The 17,524-nt window shown below is 36.7% G+C and overlaps 1 protein-coding gene across 1 annotated transcript in view; it reads left to right on the top strand.

Moving 5' to 3' along the window:
• NUP37 (nucleoporin 37kDa) overlaps window positions 1-17,524 on the top strand; it is a 45,785-nt gene that overhangs the window by 27,505 nt on the left and 756 nt on the right. Inside the window, exons 6-9 of the mRNA XM_011935015.1 lie at window positions 6,530-6,620; window positions 14,923-15,104; window positions 15,581-15,631; window positions 17,342-17,435. Of these exons, the coding sequence (XP_011790405.1) occupies window positions 6,530-6,620; window positions 14,923-15,104; window positions 15,581-15,631; window positions 17,342-17,435 (418 nt within the window). The remainder of the gene's footprint in view (window positions 1-6,529; window positions 6,621-14,922; window positions 15,105-15,580; window positions 15,632-17,341; window positions 17,436-17,524) is intronic.

Here is a 17,524-nt window from a genome sequence, read left to right as displayed (position 1 = left end):
TAGTTTATTAGTGTTCTGTATGAAACAGGGCACCTCCTTCCTTCTCTCTCCACCCTCAAAGTACATGCAGCCTTTATTATCAACTCTGATTTTGACTTACTATTTTCAGTTATTGAGGGGTAAGATAATAAGCATGTACAATTATCTCATTTTCGCCCTCTTAAATCTTGCTCTGAAGTCTGTAAAACTTCTAATAATAATCTTTTATCATTAGTACTGCTAGTACATGAAAACTACTGCTACAGCTACTACTTGCTCAGTAGTCTCAAGTTTTAAAAAAAAAAGAATTAATCTAATCTTATTTTCTAAATATATTTGGACATACATACTGAAAGTACCCTTTACAAAATTCTTACTTCCAACTATCCTGCTATTTTGTTGTCTCCACTTTTAAGGCTTTTGCCTAGCTGTCAAAGTTCTCCATAGTCTCAACCATAAACTGACAAAGTTTGTTTACCAACTCTAACCTACCATACCCACCGTAAAGATTTGTCCATCTAATCTCTAGATGTGGGCTTTCAGTTACATGGTTCCCCACCTCTGAACTCCTTTTGCACTTAAAATCAGATATTTTAGCACTTTGCAAAATGTTTCACTTTTCTTTCTAATTGTATGCTCATTTACTAAGGAAACACACCATGGTTTACCCTACTTTGAATCATCTATAACCTGATTAACTTAGTAATTGATTGATTAGAACTAAGAGAAAATCCTAGTTTTGCTCAGTGAAAAATCTGTTTCTTGTCTAAGAATGTTGAGGGTGCCTTTCCTGTACCAGTGACGTTGTAAAGTGCCTGCTAATCCTTATAACTACATCTCTGTATTACTTTGTTCTTTCTTTCTTATTTAATTAATCAATACACAGATTCATGTGATCCAGTCATGTCTTTTAGAAAGATTATGGTTCATATTTTTTGCTTTACCAGTTAGGGCCAAATGGATACAGATGTGTCATTTAATGTCATCCGTTCCTTCTTTTGTGTTGTCAAAAACCATTTGGTAGTAGAAATTCCCTTCTGCAATGAATTTCCTAGCAAACAATGAGCTGCCAAAAATGTTAAAAATGGAGAATGAACAATTAAGCAGAGTATTACCCAGGAAATTTCCTTTTGAATCCTCAGACAGAACATCTTTCTTTACTAATGTCCATTTAAAAGACCTTTGAGAATATCTAGGATATCCCCAGTATGCCAACACCCAATTTATGGGACCTTTTTATTAATTAAATGGGACAATAACATTTAAATACCATATGGTAGAGATACTTAATGTTCTGCTGAAAAGCACTCGGCCTGAAATGGAGCAATAATTATAGCAATGAAATCCTAAAAGTAAAATAAGCATAATTCATAATCTTAGATCTGGATAGCTCTCTATCCCATCATTTTACAGCTAAATCTAAGAGTTCTATTTAGGACCACAATGTTAGGAGGGATGGGGATGTTTATTATAATTATAGTTCAAATTGGATGAAAACTGTCATTTTATTTCACTTGAGGAGTGATGCTTTATTTACCTAGTTCCCATTTGATTTGGTCTGTACTGGCGTCTTAATATGTCAGCACATAACTTTGCCATAAAAGCTTTTCCTTTTAAATTTCCCTTGCAAGCATTTAAATATGTACATATGTATATTAATATAAATCCTAGGTTTTGTCTAAGGTAATTAAACCTGATAACATTTATTATGTACTTTTATACTTTGATAAGTGGTCTGTCTTCTTTTCATATGCTTGATTATGTGTATTATGAAGGCTGTGGGGTTTTTTTTGGTTTTTGGTTTTTTTTTTTGAGACAGTCTCACTCTGTTTCCTGGGCTAGAGTACAGTGGTGAAATCTCAGCTTACTACAACCTCCGCCTCCCAGATTCAAGCAATCCTCCTGCCTCAGCCTCCCGAGTAGTTGGGATTACAGGCACCCACCAGCATGACCAGCTAATTTTTGTATTTTTAGTGGAGACAGTGTTTCACCATATTGGTCAGGCTGGTCTCGAACTCCTGACCTCAGATGATCTGCCTGCCTCAGCCCCCGCAAAGTGCTGGAATTACAGGTGTGAGCCACAGCGCCCGGCCGGCTGTGAGCTTTTAAAGCATTTCTCTTTCTGTGATGCACCACTTTCCTGAAAAGTGTGCTTCTGTGGTTATAACTCACTTTGCAATAGTAATAATTTTGGAAATATTAAAACCTGAATTTTCAGATTTTGAATTTTTTTCTTTTGTAGTAGAAATCCTGTTGTCTGACGTGGTCTAGACCAAAAGTTTCTTAGATAACAAAAAGTCAATAAACTCAGGAAATCATTTTAAAAGAATGCCTACCTGCCTTATTTTAATATACGACCCATGAGTATTAAAAACCATTTGCCAGTCATTAGGCCAGTGCTTTTTTTCTTAGGTTATGAGTCCATTGATTGCCTTGGGACCACTTTTTTTACATGAACCACAACCAAAATACAATGTCTTCAATGAAAATAACACTTAGAAAAGCAGTCTTAATTCAGAATACATCTAGATTTTTATTTTTATTATTTAATCTTTTAAAACTGTCACACATACCTAATTTGAGTGAGGTTTTTTTTTCTCTTTTAGAAACTTACCTTTAGTTGGCACTGACTTGGTTTCATCGAAATAGCTTTCACATTCATATTTTGTCAGTTTATATAATATTATGTAATTATGTTAATAAGCATGGGTTTACATCACATACAACCAGTGGTTTGCTAAGCAAAGAAGCTATATTCCCTCTTCGTACACATATAACAAATGCACATGTGGGCATATTAGAAAATAGCCTTCTCATTCTTGTCACTTCTATAGAGGGAAAAAAAATCTGTCAGAGTCAGTTCAGAGAGATTCTACTGTAGACTGTGTTTACCACATTTTAAAACTTAAGCACATTTGTCCATACATAGATACATGAAAGTAAAATGCAAAAAAAAAGATGAGTTGAGAAATCTACCTTACAAAATAAGACCACCTGAAAAGCTGTACCTATTGCCATTCATATAAATAATTGTTTAAGATTGTTTTTGTCAGAGAATGAGAGAAAGTTTTGACTTTTTCCACTGGTAATTGAATATGAGAGGGGAAAAGGAAATATGAGGTGCAGCCAACTTGGAAAGCTATTTGATGATAACTACCTGCTAAAATTGAATATATTTGTAAGCTGTGATCCAGCAATTCCATGCCTAGGTATATACCCAGCAAGTGTGTGTGTGTGTGTGTATGTGATCGTATCTGGGTATCTATATTCATTAAAAGACATGTACAAGAAGGCTTATAGCAGCATTCTTGGTGATGACCAAAAATTGGAAACAACCTAAATGTCTGTCAGGAGTAGAATGAATATATACGTTGTTGTGTACTGAATTAATTGAAGACTGTATAAGGCATTAAGAAATGACAAATTACAACAACATGCAACAAATGGTGGTAAATCTCACAAAACCTAATGATGAGTAAAAGAAGTCAGACCAAGAAAACACGTAACATATGAATATGGACATCATTTTTATGATGTTCAAAAATAGGCAAAAGTAAGCACTAACATTTGAAGTCAGAAGAGTGGGTACCTTTTGTGAGACAGCAAAGAAGTATGACTGGAAAGGGAGCACAAGACAACTTTTGGAGTCTTGGAAATACTCTGTTTCTTGATTTAGGTGCCATTCTTTGGTGCCATTCTTTTTGAGTGTCTTCTCTTCGAATTGTACATTTAAGATTTGTGTACTTTTATTATATATGGTATACTTCAAAAATTTTATCCAAAGAAGTGACTATCTCATGTAAGTAATATTAACTGGATAAGGTATATAGTAAAGACACAGAAAAATGAGCTGAGCTCCACAAAACTATTTGAGAAGGGCTTAATTAAGGAATCTATCAAAAAGGAAAATAAGACTTAACAACTTAAATTGTCCCATCTGTAGCTAATTTAGTTAGGATAACTAGATTCAGCCCAGTTTGTTGTATTTTACATACTTAGTACTTGGATTGTGTAACCACTAAGAATTATTGAATAAGCATATAATTGTAAACCATAAATCATTTTATCCCAATCCCTTGAAAACTAATCTCATTTTTAAGTCAGGTTTTTGTTTGTTTGTTTTCTTAAATGTCAGGCTTTGTTTAGGATAAAATACTTTGTTTAGATAAAAATTAGGATGGGCGCGGTGGCTCACGCCTGTAATCCCAGCACTTTAGGAGGCTGAGGTGGGTGGATCATGAGGTCAGGAGATCGAGACCATCCTGGCTAACACGGTGAAACCCCATCTCTACTGAAAATACAGAAAAATTAGCCAGGCATGGTGGCGGGCGCCTGTAGTCTCAGCTACTCAGGAGGCTGAGGCAGGAAAATGGCATGAACCCGGGAAGTGGAGCTTGCAGTGAGCCGAGATCAGGCCACTGCACTCCAGCCTGGGCGACAGAGCAAGACTCCGTCTCAAAAAAAAAAAAAAAAAATTAGGTAAAACTTTGGTTCATTGGACAGGAATACACTTCATTAACTGACCAGTTTTTATTTAATATTTTTATCCATATTTTCTACCTCTTTTGTTTCCTTCATTTGGTTCATTTGGAAGAAAAAATCATGGAAATATTTTGGAATATATTTACTCAATTTATATAATAGCCAACAAAACAAATACATATTAGAATAAGATCAAAAGAATGGAGGTTTTAAACCATCCTCTTATGTGACTTGCTGAATTTTCAAGACAAATTCCTACTATTTCAATAGTGGTAAAATATATCCTAGCGCAACACTTTATTTTGCAGAAGGCAATAGAGAAGAAATACTTAATCAGTTGCCATAATTAATAATCTAATTCATCGTGGGGAGTGAAACACAGTTGCATAAAGCCTTGCTAAATGTGATTTCTCTTTCAATTAAATTGTAGTTGTTTCTCTTGTATAATAAATACAGATGAAAAGTATTGATTTGGCAAGAGAACAGTATGCTTCTAAATTGTTTAATCATTAAGATAATCATTTTGAAAAACATCTATGTTCGTTTATATGTAACTATGATATTTTAATATTCAGAGACCCAATAATTTCTACCAGGAAGAAGAGTATTTGAAGTAATGTGTTTTGGCACAGAATAGTAGCATTGTCCAATGTATATTCTGCTTTCTGTGAAATAAATTTTTGCCTACACATTGAAAATAAATTCCTGAAATTGGCTAAACCTGTTTTATTGGTCTCTAATGAGATATGAACTATAAAACCTAGAAGAAAAATTCCAATGAATGAGTTCAGTTCTTTTTTTATTGTTGGTTTTTTGCTGTTGCTGTTGTTGTTTTGAGACAGGGTCTCTGTCACCCAGGCTAGAGTGCAGAGGTGCAAACGTGGCACACTGCAGCCTCCACCTCCTGTGCTCAAGCAATCCTCCCACGTCAGCCTGCCATTTCAGCCTCCCAAGTAATAGCTGGGGCTACAGGTGTGCACCACTGCGCCTGGCCAATTCTTGTATGTTTTGTAGAGACGAAGTTTCACTGTATTTGCCAGGCTGGTCTTGAACTCCTGGGCTCAAGTGATCCTTCTGTCTCAGCCTCCCAAAGTGCTGGCATTACAGGCATGAGCCATGTTACTCAGTCAAGTTCAGTTCTTAAGGATCAGAATTATATGTGCACTTTGCCAGCCTCCCACCGACTTCTGTCACCTGCTGTACTCTGTGCCACACTCTGTGCCAGTGCAAGGTAACAGTGGCTGAGTATAGAGAATGAGCAGTGGGTGAGGGATAGCATTCTCACAACATAGTGCCATGACTGAGGTTTCTGAGTCTTGATCTCCCTCTGCGATGGTAAAGCAATTGAAGTGGAGAGCCATGTTGGTGAGTAACCTGGTCCTTATTACTGTGGATTTGTTACTATTGAGGAAAGAGAGAACAGCAAGAACCAAATGCCTCTTCTTTCAACCCAGCTTTAATTGTCAACCATGGCCAGCATGGGGAGAGAAAACTGAAAAAATAAGCCAAATTACAAAAGGTATATATAGGAAGTAGCCACTGGGTTGGAATCCTAAAGGTAGAAGGAATAAACAATATGGAAGATGGCCATGTTGCTACATTTACATAACTTCATATTAGCTTCTTTGTTGTTTTGAAAATAAAAATACTCAGCGTGCATGTATGTGTTTGTAAGCACCTCAGTAGTAATTATCGTCAGTTGAAATGACTACTGAAGTAGTCAACCTGATTAGTGACCTAGAAACCTCAAGATTTTGCCCACAAAATAAAGAGTATATAAATAATTTAATTTGATTACCATGTAACAGTGTTGCTGTGATAGATGAATTAGAGGGAAACTGTGTGTTACTCTTTTGTCCATGATTGAGTATGGTAAAATTTAAATTCTTCATACTACTTTCGTATTATTTAAAAGTGGTATTATAATTTTCTTTAAAAGATATACATTAAATACAAATGTCTGTCTTATAATCTGTAGTTAATACCTTTGAATAAATTCATGGAAATTTAATTTTTTAGTAATGATATATCAAGAACAATTAACATTATACTGTTATTCTTCTATTAGGATTTGGAACTTGGAAGGCGTGCAAACAGCTCATTTTGTTCTACATTCTCCTGGCATGAGTGTATGCTGGCATCCTGAGGAGACTTTTAAGGTTATTGTTTATAATTTAACTCTCTTATCAAATTGAAAAGACATATAGAGATATAAGACATCACATACATCGAGGAGAAAGATCAATGATTTTTCCCATCTCAGAGGTACTAATCAGCACAAATGCATTTGGATTGTACTAATCAGCAAAAACGTATTTGGGTCAGTCTAGAAACCTGTACTGTAGAAGTTTCTCTATAATTGTTAAGATTTTTATTTGGCAGCCATCATCCATAATTGGCATTTATTCAAACTACAGTTTTCCTGACCTTTAGTGGATTTCAGTGTAAAAACTGGTGTTCCAACAATCTAGTAGCAGTAGGCAGGGATTTTTTTTGTTTTGGTTTTTCTTTTGTTTTTGCTTTTGTTTTTTTAAACAGGGTCTCTCTCTGTCACCCACGTTGGAGTGCAGTGGTGTGATCTTGGCTCATTGCAGCCTCTGCCTCCCAGACTCAAGCAATCCTCTCACCTCAGCCTCCCAAGTGGCTGGGACTATAGGCACGTACCACCACACCTGGCTAATTTTTTTGTATTTTTGGTAGGGCTGGGGTTTTGCTATGTTACCCAGGGTGCTCTCAAACTCCTGAGCTCAGATGATCCACTCACATCAGCCTCACAAAGTGCTGGGACTACAGGCATGAGCCACCATACCTGGCCCAGTAGGCAGTTTTTTTTTTTTTTTTTTTTAAGTTACATCATCCACCCGTGTGAGCCCTAGTGTGAACAAACATTAGTGGACGAAGGCAAATTTGTCTTAGCTACAGTAGTGTTCAATTCCTATTCAAGATAGAGCTTTCTAAAATACTAAAAATATACTACAAGTTCTTATTATCAACTACCCTTAATGCTGATTCATTGGGAAGATAGGAGCCATTAAACAAGAATTTTCTCATTTGCCAGTATCTTCTCTTCATCATCACTGTAGTTATTTTGTATGTTTCCCTAGAATCTGAGAAGTTACTACAATCATCTTTCTTAAAGTTAATTCTTCATCTGTTCTCTGAAGTTCATGGCAGTTCTTTAGACTCCCACAGTCCTCTAATGTCTTCATACTTCTTTTTTTTTTTTTTTTTTTTGGAGACAGAGCCTGGCTGTCACCCATGCTGGAGTGCAGTGGCACAACCAACTGACCTTTAATCTGGTAGTCACCAAGCATGGCCAACTTGGGACCATGCTTGATATTTCATTTCCAGTAACTCTAGCATTCGTCATTCACTGCAGCCTTCGTGTTCTGGACTCAGGTGATCCTCCCGTCTCAGCCTCCCGAGATGCTGGGACTACAGGCATGCACCACTACACCCAGCTAATTTTTGTATTTTTTGTAGAGACAGAGTTTTACCATGTTACCCAAGCTGGTTTCAAACTCCTTGTCTCAAGCGGTCTGCCCTCCTCGGCCTCCCAAATTGCTGGGACTATAGTTGTGAGCCACCACACTGGCCATCTTCATGCTTGTTCTCTGTCGATTCTGTTCTGTCCTCAAGTTTACATGAGAAGATAAGTTTCACTAATCATAACAAGCACGTAGTGCTTAAATATGACAGGTCCATAGTCAGCATTTCATGTTAGCTTATTTAGTCCTCATGGTAACATAAGATAGGCACTGTGATTATCCCCATTTTACAGATAAGGAAACTAAGGTGCAGAGATATTAAATAAATTGTCCAAGGTCACACAGCTAGTAAGTGGAAGAACTGGCATTTGAACTCATGCCTCCCAGCTCCATAGATCTTACTCTTAAAAATTCCCTTTTTCTACCTCCCCTTTAAATTTTAAACTATCTTCATCATACCTTTTATTTCTGAATGTTTGAATCCATCACTTGTACCTTTTAACTTCATTTCTTCTTTTCCCATCCTTTGGTCTAACACTGTAATCTCAGTCAGTCTCCACTATTCTCTCAGAAGGTACCAGGGATATTTTCAACACATCCCATGGCCTTTTCCTTCATTCTTACTCTCCAGCCAGTGTTTTACACTGCTGATCACCTCCTTCTTGAAATGCTAGTTTGATTTTTAAAGCCACATTATCTGAGTCCTTTTGAGCAACTTTGCATATATATTCCCTTTTTCTTTATACTCTGCCAACTTTTCTTTCACCATATATTTGTGAATTGCTTCAAGGGTTAATTCTCACTGCACTGTACCCTTTATTGTAATAGGGAATAAAAGAATGAATAAAGTCCCTGCTCTTAAGTTGTATACTGATGTATAAGGGAGAAAAACATGTAAATACAGCAACACAAATGAGTTTTAGAATAAAAAAAGTCTATTAAGTAGAATGATGACATAAAGAAGGATTAACCAAATCTTCTCACAGCTTTCACAGAGGAGATAATCCCCAGACTGTGTGTAAGTGTGTTCTCTGAACCCTGGGATTTCATGGAAATTTGTTTCAGGCCCATTGAGTCTTTTCATCAGTAGAATTATACTCTGCATATGTGCATGAGTGAAATGTTCTAACTTATTAAATTGATAGGTTTATTTCTGAGTCCAGTTCCTAAATTTTGTTTTATGCCTACATTTCTCCCCAAGAGCAGTCTACTTAAATTAAAACACAGTCACAGTTTCTACCAAAATGTTAATATCACCACATATAACTACAATAAACTGCTTTGTAAAAACTATGACCTGCATGACAAGTGAGAACATTTATTACAACTTCTATCCCAAAACTTACATCTTAATGCTTAATTTCTTGCTGTTATTTTTATCTCTTTCTTCCATATGCTTTAACTTAATTTCTGTTTTCCTCCTTCTTATCATTGAAATTTCACCTTACCCCATCTCCTTTCTTTTATGATGTTTCCATGACTTCAGAATGTTTGAAAGTCCCTGTTCTAAATCACATAAACTCAGAATCCTAAAATCACCTTTAATTCCTTCTTTCCCTATACACAAACTATTCCAGGTCTTTTAATTTTTCCTTCATTTTTACTAACTCTAGCATTCTTCTCTTCATTAAGGTGCATTCTCCCACTTTCTGTTCTCACGCCTAACTTGCCAAGCCTTAGCTTGTTTCTAAAGTCTTTGGCTCTTTACTCTTTGATTCTTCTTGCCTACTGGACTAAGAGTCTTAGAATATCAGTTTCATCCTATCACTGCTAAACTCAGACACCTGGAATACAGAGACGTGGTTAAGAGTGTGGATTCTTCAGTTAACTGCCTGGAGTCAGATCCCAGTTTCACCACTTACTAGCTACATGTGATCTCTGACAAGTTACTTAAACTTTCTCTTACTATCTTCACTTCATCTTATAAAATGGATATATAAGATTAAATGTGCTAACGTGTAAAATCCTTTAAAAAGCACATAGTAAGCAGTCAGTCAATTTTAGCTACTGGTCATTGTTGATACTATCATTGCAGTGGCAACAAGCCCAATTGCTTTCAGTGCTCTGCCATTCGTTTTCAGTGCTCTACAATCGTTTCAGTGCTCTGCAAGCCCAGAATTGTTGGCCTCTTATGCTTGGCCTTGATGAAAATCAGGCAGCTACAGAAGAGAGAGATGAGTTCTTGATTACCTATCTCATAGAATGCTTATGAAAATCCCAAGAGATATAAACCACAAAGAAACCATAAAATCAGGAAAACACAAAACAAATGGCTAGAATTTAATAGTAAAATATACAAAAGTCAAGAGACCTCCAAAAACTAAGCTCCCAAATCCAATAAGCCTCAATAGGAGCTAGGATTTCAATGCATACTAATAACAGGACCAAGGATTTAGGATGTCACAGCATCAAATAATTGGGACTGAGGACATCTCAGTCTCTGCCCTAAGAAAAAAGGGGTTAAAGAGTAGCTAAATGTGGCTGGGAGCAGTGGCTCACGCCAGTAATCCCAACACTTTGGGAGTCCGAGACAAGTGGATCACTTGAGCTCAGTAGTTGGAGACCAGCCTGGGCAACATGGTGAAACCTCATCTCTACTAAAAATGCAAACATTAGCCAGGTGTGGTGGTGCTCAACTGTAGCCTCAGCTACTCTGGAGGCTCAGGTGGGAGGATTGCTCATGCCAGGGAGGTCAAGGGTGCAGTGAGCACTTCAGCCTGGGCAACAGAATGAGACTCTGTCTCAAAAAAAAAAAAAAAAACATGGCTACATGAAATAGATTTGACAACCAACATTTGCTGAATGCTTTCTATTTGCCAGGAACTGTACTAAGTACTTGACATGTATTCTCATTTAATCCCCACAAAACACTACAGGGACAGTACTAGTATTCTATTTTGTAGATGAGAAAACCAAAGCACCAAAAGGTAAAGCATTTTGCCCAAGGTCACACAGTGACAGATTTGAACTCAATCTGGTTCAAATATGACAATGTTCTATGCCACTTAAAGTATTTCCCCCTTGGAAATTCACAGTGCATGGTGTTGTTTATAGTTCTGAAAATTCCTAAAGGAAAAATTCTCCATGTGCCATTTTTAGATTCAGCTACTCCCAAACTCACTTAATTTTTCTACCCTATCTGTTCTTTCACCCAAAAAAAGATTTATTGTCATAATTGAGCACAGTTATACAGACGGTGAATAACAAAAATTTTGTGTTAGAAGTGAGTTTTTAATTTGACTTTAACCTGTAATAGCCAGTGTTTGTTGAGTGCCTGCTTTATGCCAAAACAGTTCTAAGTGCTTTATATTTACTAACTCCTGCCATTCTCCCAATAGTCCTATCAAGTAGATACTCTTATTAGCCCCTTCTTAGTGATAAGAACCTGAAACACAGAAAGGTAAGCAGTTTGCCCAAGATCTTACAGCTCCTGAAGGCGGAGCTGGGCCCCTTCCAGGCAGTCTGGCTATAGAGGCTGCACACCTGCTTACCATGCTTTACTGCCCCTAGTACCTTCGGACCAGGCTCAGGTAGTCTTAGCCCTTCCATAGTCCATAAGTTATACCTGAAATTCGCAAGATCTTTCAAGTCACTCTCAAAATATCAAATATTTTTACTAGGTGCTGGTAAATCTTCCTCATTCTCTTACCTTTTCTGATCCTTCCGCACTCCAGACCATAGCACACTAGACCACTCACCAGTGTTCAGCAGCCTAGCCTTGTAGCAAGGAACATGTGTGCACTGTAGTTAAACAGACCTGGATTCAAATCCAGGCTCCATCATGGGCTAAGGTTGATACCTTGAACAAGTCACATGAATCACTTTGAGCCTCAGTCTCATCTGAAAAATGGGATTAACGATAGTAATTTCCTCATACAGTGGCTTAGGAGATTAAATAAAGCAGACATGTAAAGCTTTTACCTCAGTGTTGTACTTGTTTTTGTTGTATGTTTGTCATTGACTTCATTGTATTTATTGTTAGTAGCATTAGTATTATCTTAACATTTGCCTGTTCTTAAAGAATCATTTCTGTTTTCTGTTTGTTTTGTTTTTGAGGCAGGGTCTCACTCTGTGGCCCAGGCCAGAGGCAGCGGGACAATCATAGTTCACTGCAGTTTCTATTTCCCAGGCCCAAGTGATCCTCCTGCCTCAGCCTCCTGAGTGTCTGGGACTACAAGCACTTGCCACCTCGCCTGGCTAATAAGAATAATTTCAAATTCCACTTGTTCTGAGACTACTGTAATTCCAAACCTTGTCTATATTCTGGAATAATTCCTTTTTGTACTCTAGAACATTTTGCCTTAAATTATTATCCAATTTTTTCATAATTCTCTTTTCTAGATAGAAAGTTTCTTGAGATCAAGGATTATGTCCTTTATCTTTGACTTCTGTTGGAATTAATATAGTGTTTTGTGTATGTTTGTATATAGTATATCTTCATTATTCACAGATTTTGCATTTTTGAATTTCCTTCCTCACTAAACTTTATTTGTAACCCCAAAATCAATACTGATAGCACTTCCTTAGTCACAGACATACGCAGGGAGCACAGAACAACAAAAAGTTTGAGTCAGCTTATGTGCACTTGCTCAGCTTAGGTTGAACAAGGTGAACTCTGGCTTCTTATTTTAGCTTTCATACTGTAAATAGGTGTCTTTTCCTCATCAGTTTAGTGCCACATTTTTAATATTTTTGTACTTTTTGTGGGTAATTTTACTGTGTAAAATTTTGCTGTGTAAAATCATCCCCAAGCATAGTAATGTAAATGTAGTGCTGTCTAGTGTTCTAAGTGCAAGAAGGCTGTGATGTGCCTTATGAAGAAAATAAATGTGTTAGGTAAGGTTTGTTTAGGCATGAGTTATAGCGCTGTTCATGGTGAGGTCTATATTAATGAATCAGTATATATTAAGATATCTTTAAAAAGAAACACAGTTTTTAAAAGCTACATATTGATCAGTCATCAAAAAGGTTGTGACCACAGGCTGGCAGGGAACCTAACTGTGTATTTCCCTAATGGTTCAGTATTCACTAATTGAGTGTTTGCAGCAATTTTATAACAACAAACTACCCCGAATAATTGACTATCCATATGTGTGTATAAAATAGATGCTCAGTAAAAGCCTGTTAGATGAATAGTAGAATAAATGATGTTTTATGTGTTTAGGAAAGTACAAAAGTACATTCTTAAAGAACAATCACATTTTAGCCATACAGTAACTTTTTGACTCTGATATAATTATCCTCCATTTTACAGATAGGAAAGCTAACTCCAAGTTACTCAACAGATTAAATGGTACAGCTCAGGATTTTTGATGCCAAATCCCACATTCTTACCAATCTACCACTACTACTTTACACCCTCAGGGATTTTTCAACTTAATAGAACCAGAATTAAAAGAACGCTGTTTAAAAATAAGAACTTGACAGAGATGTAGAGAGTGGAAAAGCATTTTATTCAGGCATCAACTACTCATGCACTTAGATACTTACAGCAATCTCATACCTTATCTCCCACAAATGGGTATACCAATGCCATGCTTCCTTGAGATTAAGAAAAATTTTTTCACATTTTATTGTTTTGTAAAATTGGAATTCACATTATAATTAATTTGTGCATTTGATAAAGTATTTCACACATAAAACTTATAAATGTATTAAACATCTTAAGTCAATGGTGTCTTAGAATAAAGGAAATAGTGAAGTAATAGCTACTATTTTTTGAGTGGGTGGCTACTATTTGTCAAGCATTACATTGAGGTACTTTACACACATTACTATTTAATAATCACAACAATCCTGTAGCCATTCTTATCCTCCCATCTCCATTTTAGAAATGAGAAAGCTGCCAGTCACATGGCAGTCACTCAGCTTATAAGTGAAGGAAGCGGCCTGTCTGTGCTCTTTAACTCTGCTGCCCTGCCTTCCATTCTAGAAACAAACTTGAGTTGCGTAAGTATGCGTAACACATAAATGTCTGTCTCTCTTGAGAGATACATACTTAGGTATTCTTTCTAAACAACATAACTAACATACTTAAAAGTAACTTTTCCCAGAAGGAATTGTTAAATTGATCTCTTCTTAGTGACCATACATCATCACTTAAAATTCTACCAAATCTCGAACCTTCTTTTTTTAAAAAAAAAAAAAAAAAGATGGAGTTTCGCTCTTGTTGCCCCGGCTGGAGTGCTGTGGCGCAATCTCGGCTCACTGCAACCTCTGCCTCCCGGGTTCAAGCAGTTCTCCTGCCTCAGCCTCCTTAGTAGCTAGGATTACAAACTCGTGCCACCACACCCAGCTATTTTTTTTTTTTTTTAAGTGTAGGCGGGGTTTCACCATGTTGGCCAGGCTGATCTCAAACTCCTCACCTCAAGTGATCTGCCTGCCTCAGCCTCCCAAAGTGCTGGGATTATAGGTGTGAGCCACCACACCCAGCCAAATCTTGAATCATTTATCCTGCCAGTTTTCTCTAAGGTTTTTTATATTCTCTGGAGATTTTTACATAGCCTCTTACTTCCTTTATATTTGATCTGCCATCTGTAATATAGGTTGAGGATCCTTATCTGACATTCTTGGAACTAGAAGAGTTTCAGATTTTGGAAGTTTTTGCATTTTGTAATATTTGTATATACATGAGAAATCTTGGGAATGGGACCCAAGTCTTGATATTCACTTATGTTTCATGTATACCTTATACACATGACCTGAAGATAATTTTATATAATTTTAAAATAATTTTGTTCATGAAACAGAGTTTGTGTTAAGTGCTTATATGTGGAATTTTTCACTTGTGGCATCATGTTGGCACTCAAAAAGTTTTAGTTTTTGGAGCATTGCAGATTTTCAGATGAGGAATGCTCAACCTGTATATTGCAAGTGTTTACATTTTACCGTACAACAGTGAATCTCTGCTTACACTTCAGGTATAGTTAGTGAGTTAAGTGATTGAGTTTCTTTTTATTTTACTGTCTTACAGCTAATGGTTGCAGAGAAGAATGGAACAATCCGATTTTATGATCTTTTGGCCCAACAGGCTATTTTATCTCTTGAATCAGAACAAGTGCCGTTAATGTCAGCACACTGGTGCTTAAAAAACACCTTCAAAGTTGGAGCCGTTGCAGGAAATGATTGGTTAATTTGGGATATTACTCGGTCCAGGTACTTTCTTGATATGTTTGTCTATTACAAAAAAAAAAAACAGGCAGTAACTGTTGCTAAATGATCCACTCGTCCATCCTGTTATACCTGAGTCTACACTGTCAAGCGAAAACAAGTCTCTCCTATAGAAGGCCAGAGCTATGGATTTTTATATAACATAAAGTTGCTAACCAGATTTACTCTGGGAGTAACCCAGAAAGGACAGTGCAAAAGAGGAAATCTTGGATCTGTGCAATGTTTACTTATATTGGAAAATAAGAAAAACACCAACCCTGTTGCATGATGGTTCCCTGCAGTGGTTCTAAGTCATGTCTTTATTGTATTTCATCTGTTTTAAGTGATTGCTTGTTTAGGATTTATTATAGTTTAAACACATTGGACATTCTGTCCTATAAAGAGAAAATACCATTTAAACCTTAAGTTCACCCACTTGAGTCTAACACATAATTCATAAAATGCAAAATATTATCTTTTAGTTATCCTCAAAATAAGAGACCTGTTCACATGGATCGAGCCTGCTTATTCAGGTAATGTACCATTTTTGTCAGAGTTGTGATTTGATCTTTTGACGTTGTGCTGTGCCACCACTGGGATACTTTTGTAGTTGTCTCCTTTGCACTGAGTTTTTTTTTTCCCTGATTGTTTTATAAGTGGTTATTTTACTTTCCCAACTAAGTCATCGATTGTGTCTTTTCGTCTAGACAAGTTGATTTGTTTTCCAAATATTTTCTTTACACAGAAAAACATGTAACCACTCCACCACTACCACCCCAACAATTTGGAATATATTATGCTTCCTGATTGTTCTGTGCTGTTAAGGATGTAAATGTAGGGGAGCCATGTTCATGTATATAAACTTTATTATTGTGTGTTAAATGAAACCATGCCAGATAGTATATCTCTGCGACGTGTTTTTGCTTTTCACTTAAATTAACATACATGTCTACCTTGTTCTTTTTCATAATACTCCATTGTATTGTGTGGTCATTAAGCTGTTATTTCTTCTTTTTAAGGGACAGCAAAACCAAATGAGAGACTAAAACCAGTGAAATTTTATTATATGCTATATTCCAATATATTGGGGATATAAAATATCCCCAATGAAGTTGTAGAACTTAGAGATACCATTATTGAGAAGAAAATACATTCGACTAAATGTAAGAATGCCATGGATCATAAGATATATCCTAACTTCAGAGATGTGTGAACAAATATACACCAATGAGCAAGTGTACATCAATTTTAAAATCAATGAGCTATGGTACTTATAAGTCTAGAGGAGGTAGTCTCAGGGCTTGTTTAGCAGCTCATCACTGTCATCAAGAGCTCAGACCCTTTTCATCCTTTCCCTCTGCTATTCTCAATGGCAACGATTTGGGACTTGTTGCTTCATAGCTTCTCATAGCTATGAGAGTTCCAGGCATAAGAGATGTACTCCATTTGCCGAACAATTAAACAAAAAAAAAGTAAGAGGAGAAGAAGGAACCCTCTCCTTTTATGGGAGGTTGCTATGACTGCCTTAAACTAATTATGTCTAATCCCCTAGGGTTGGACACACTGTGCCCTGAACAAAGTTGGGGTTCAGTTAACATGGAAAATGGGCAGAATGGCTGTCCTATTTGATGCCTTATTTGTGTCTTATACCACACTGTTACCCCTTTGGTTGTGAAAAAAAGGATTGTATTAACCTTGTGTAACTTTGGAACATAATGAAATGACACAAAATAAGCACTTCATAAATACTAAAAGTATGAGAAAATATTAATGGAATATTTTCCTCGAATTCCCAGTCTAATTGTAAAGACATATTAACAAATTTAGGATTATTCAAATCACTGGTTTTATACAAAAAGAAACCTGTTTCTGGCTAGTGCTATGGCTCACACCTATAATCCCAGCACTTCAGGAGACCAAGGCAGGAGGATCACTTGAGGCCAGGACTTTGAGATCTACCTGGGCAAGATAGCAAGACCCGATTGCTACAAAAAAAAAAATTAAAACTTACCTGGGCATCGTGGTACACACCTGTAGTCCCAACTACTAGGGAGGCTGAGGTGGGAAGATCACCTGAGCCCAGGAATTTGAGGCTACAGTGAGTTTTGTTAACACTTCTGCACTCCAGCCTGGGTGACAGAGCAAGACCCTGTCTCTTAAAAAAAAGAAAAAAACCCACTTCGGAAAAGCTTGTCGTTATCTATAGGATACGATACTTAATTTTATGCTTCCTTGTTTCATAGGTGGTCCACAATTAGTGAAAATCTGTTTGCAACCACTGGTTATCCTGGCAAAATGGCAAGCCAGTTTCAAATTCATCATTTAGGACACCCTCAGGTAATGTGGAAATGTTTTGTAACATATGTGCTTTTCTTAATTTGTGTTTTTGACTTTTCCACTCATAGCCCCAAATTTGTAATTTGTTA

This window comes from Colobus angolensis, unplaced genomic scaffold (assembly GCF_000951035.1).
Source record: "Colobus angolensis palliatus isolate OR3802 unplaced genomic scaffold, Cang.pa_1.0 Scaffold10, whole genome shotgun sequence".
Taxonomy (NCBI): Eukaryota; Metazoa; Chordata; class Mammalia; order Primates; family Cercopithecidae; genus Colobus; species Colobus angolensis.
The sequence above is the reverse complement of the archived record's forward strand: the minus strand, read 5'-3'. Positions and strand labels throughout refer to the sequence as shown.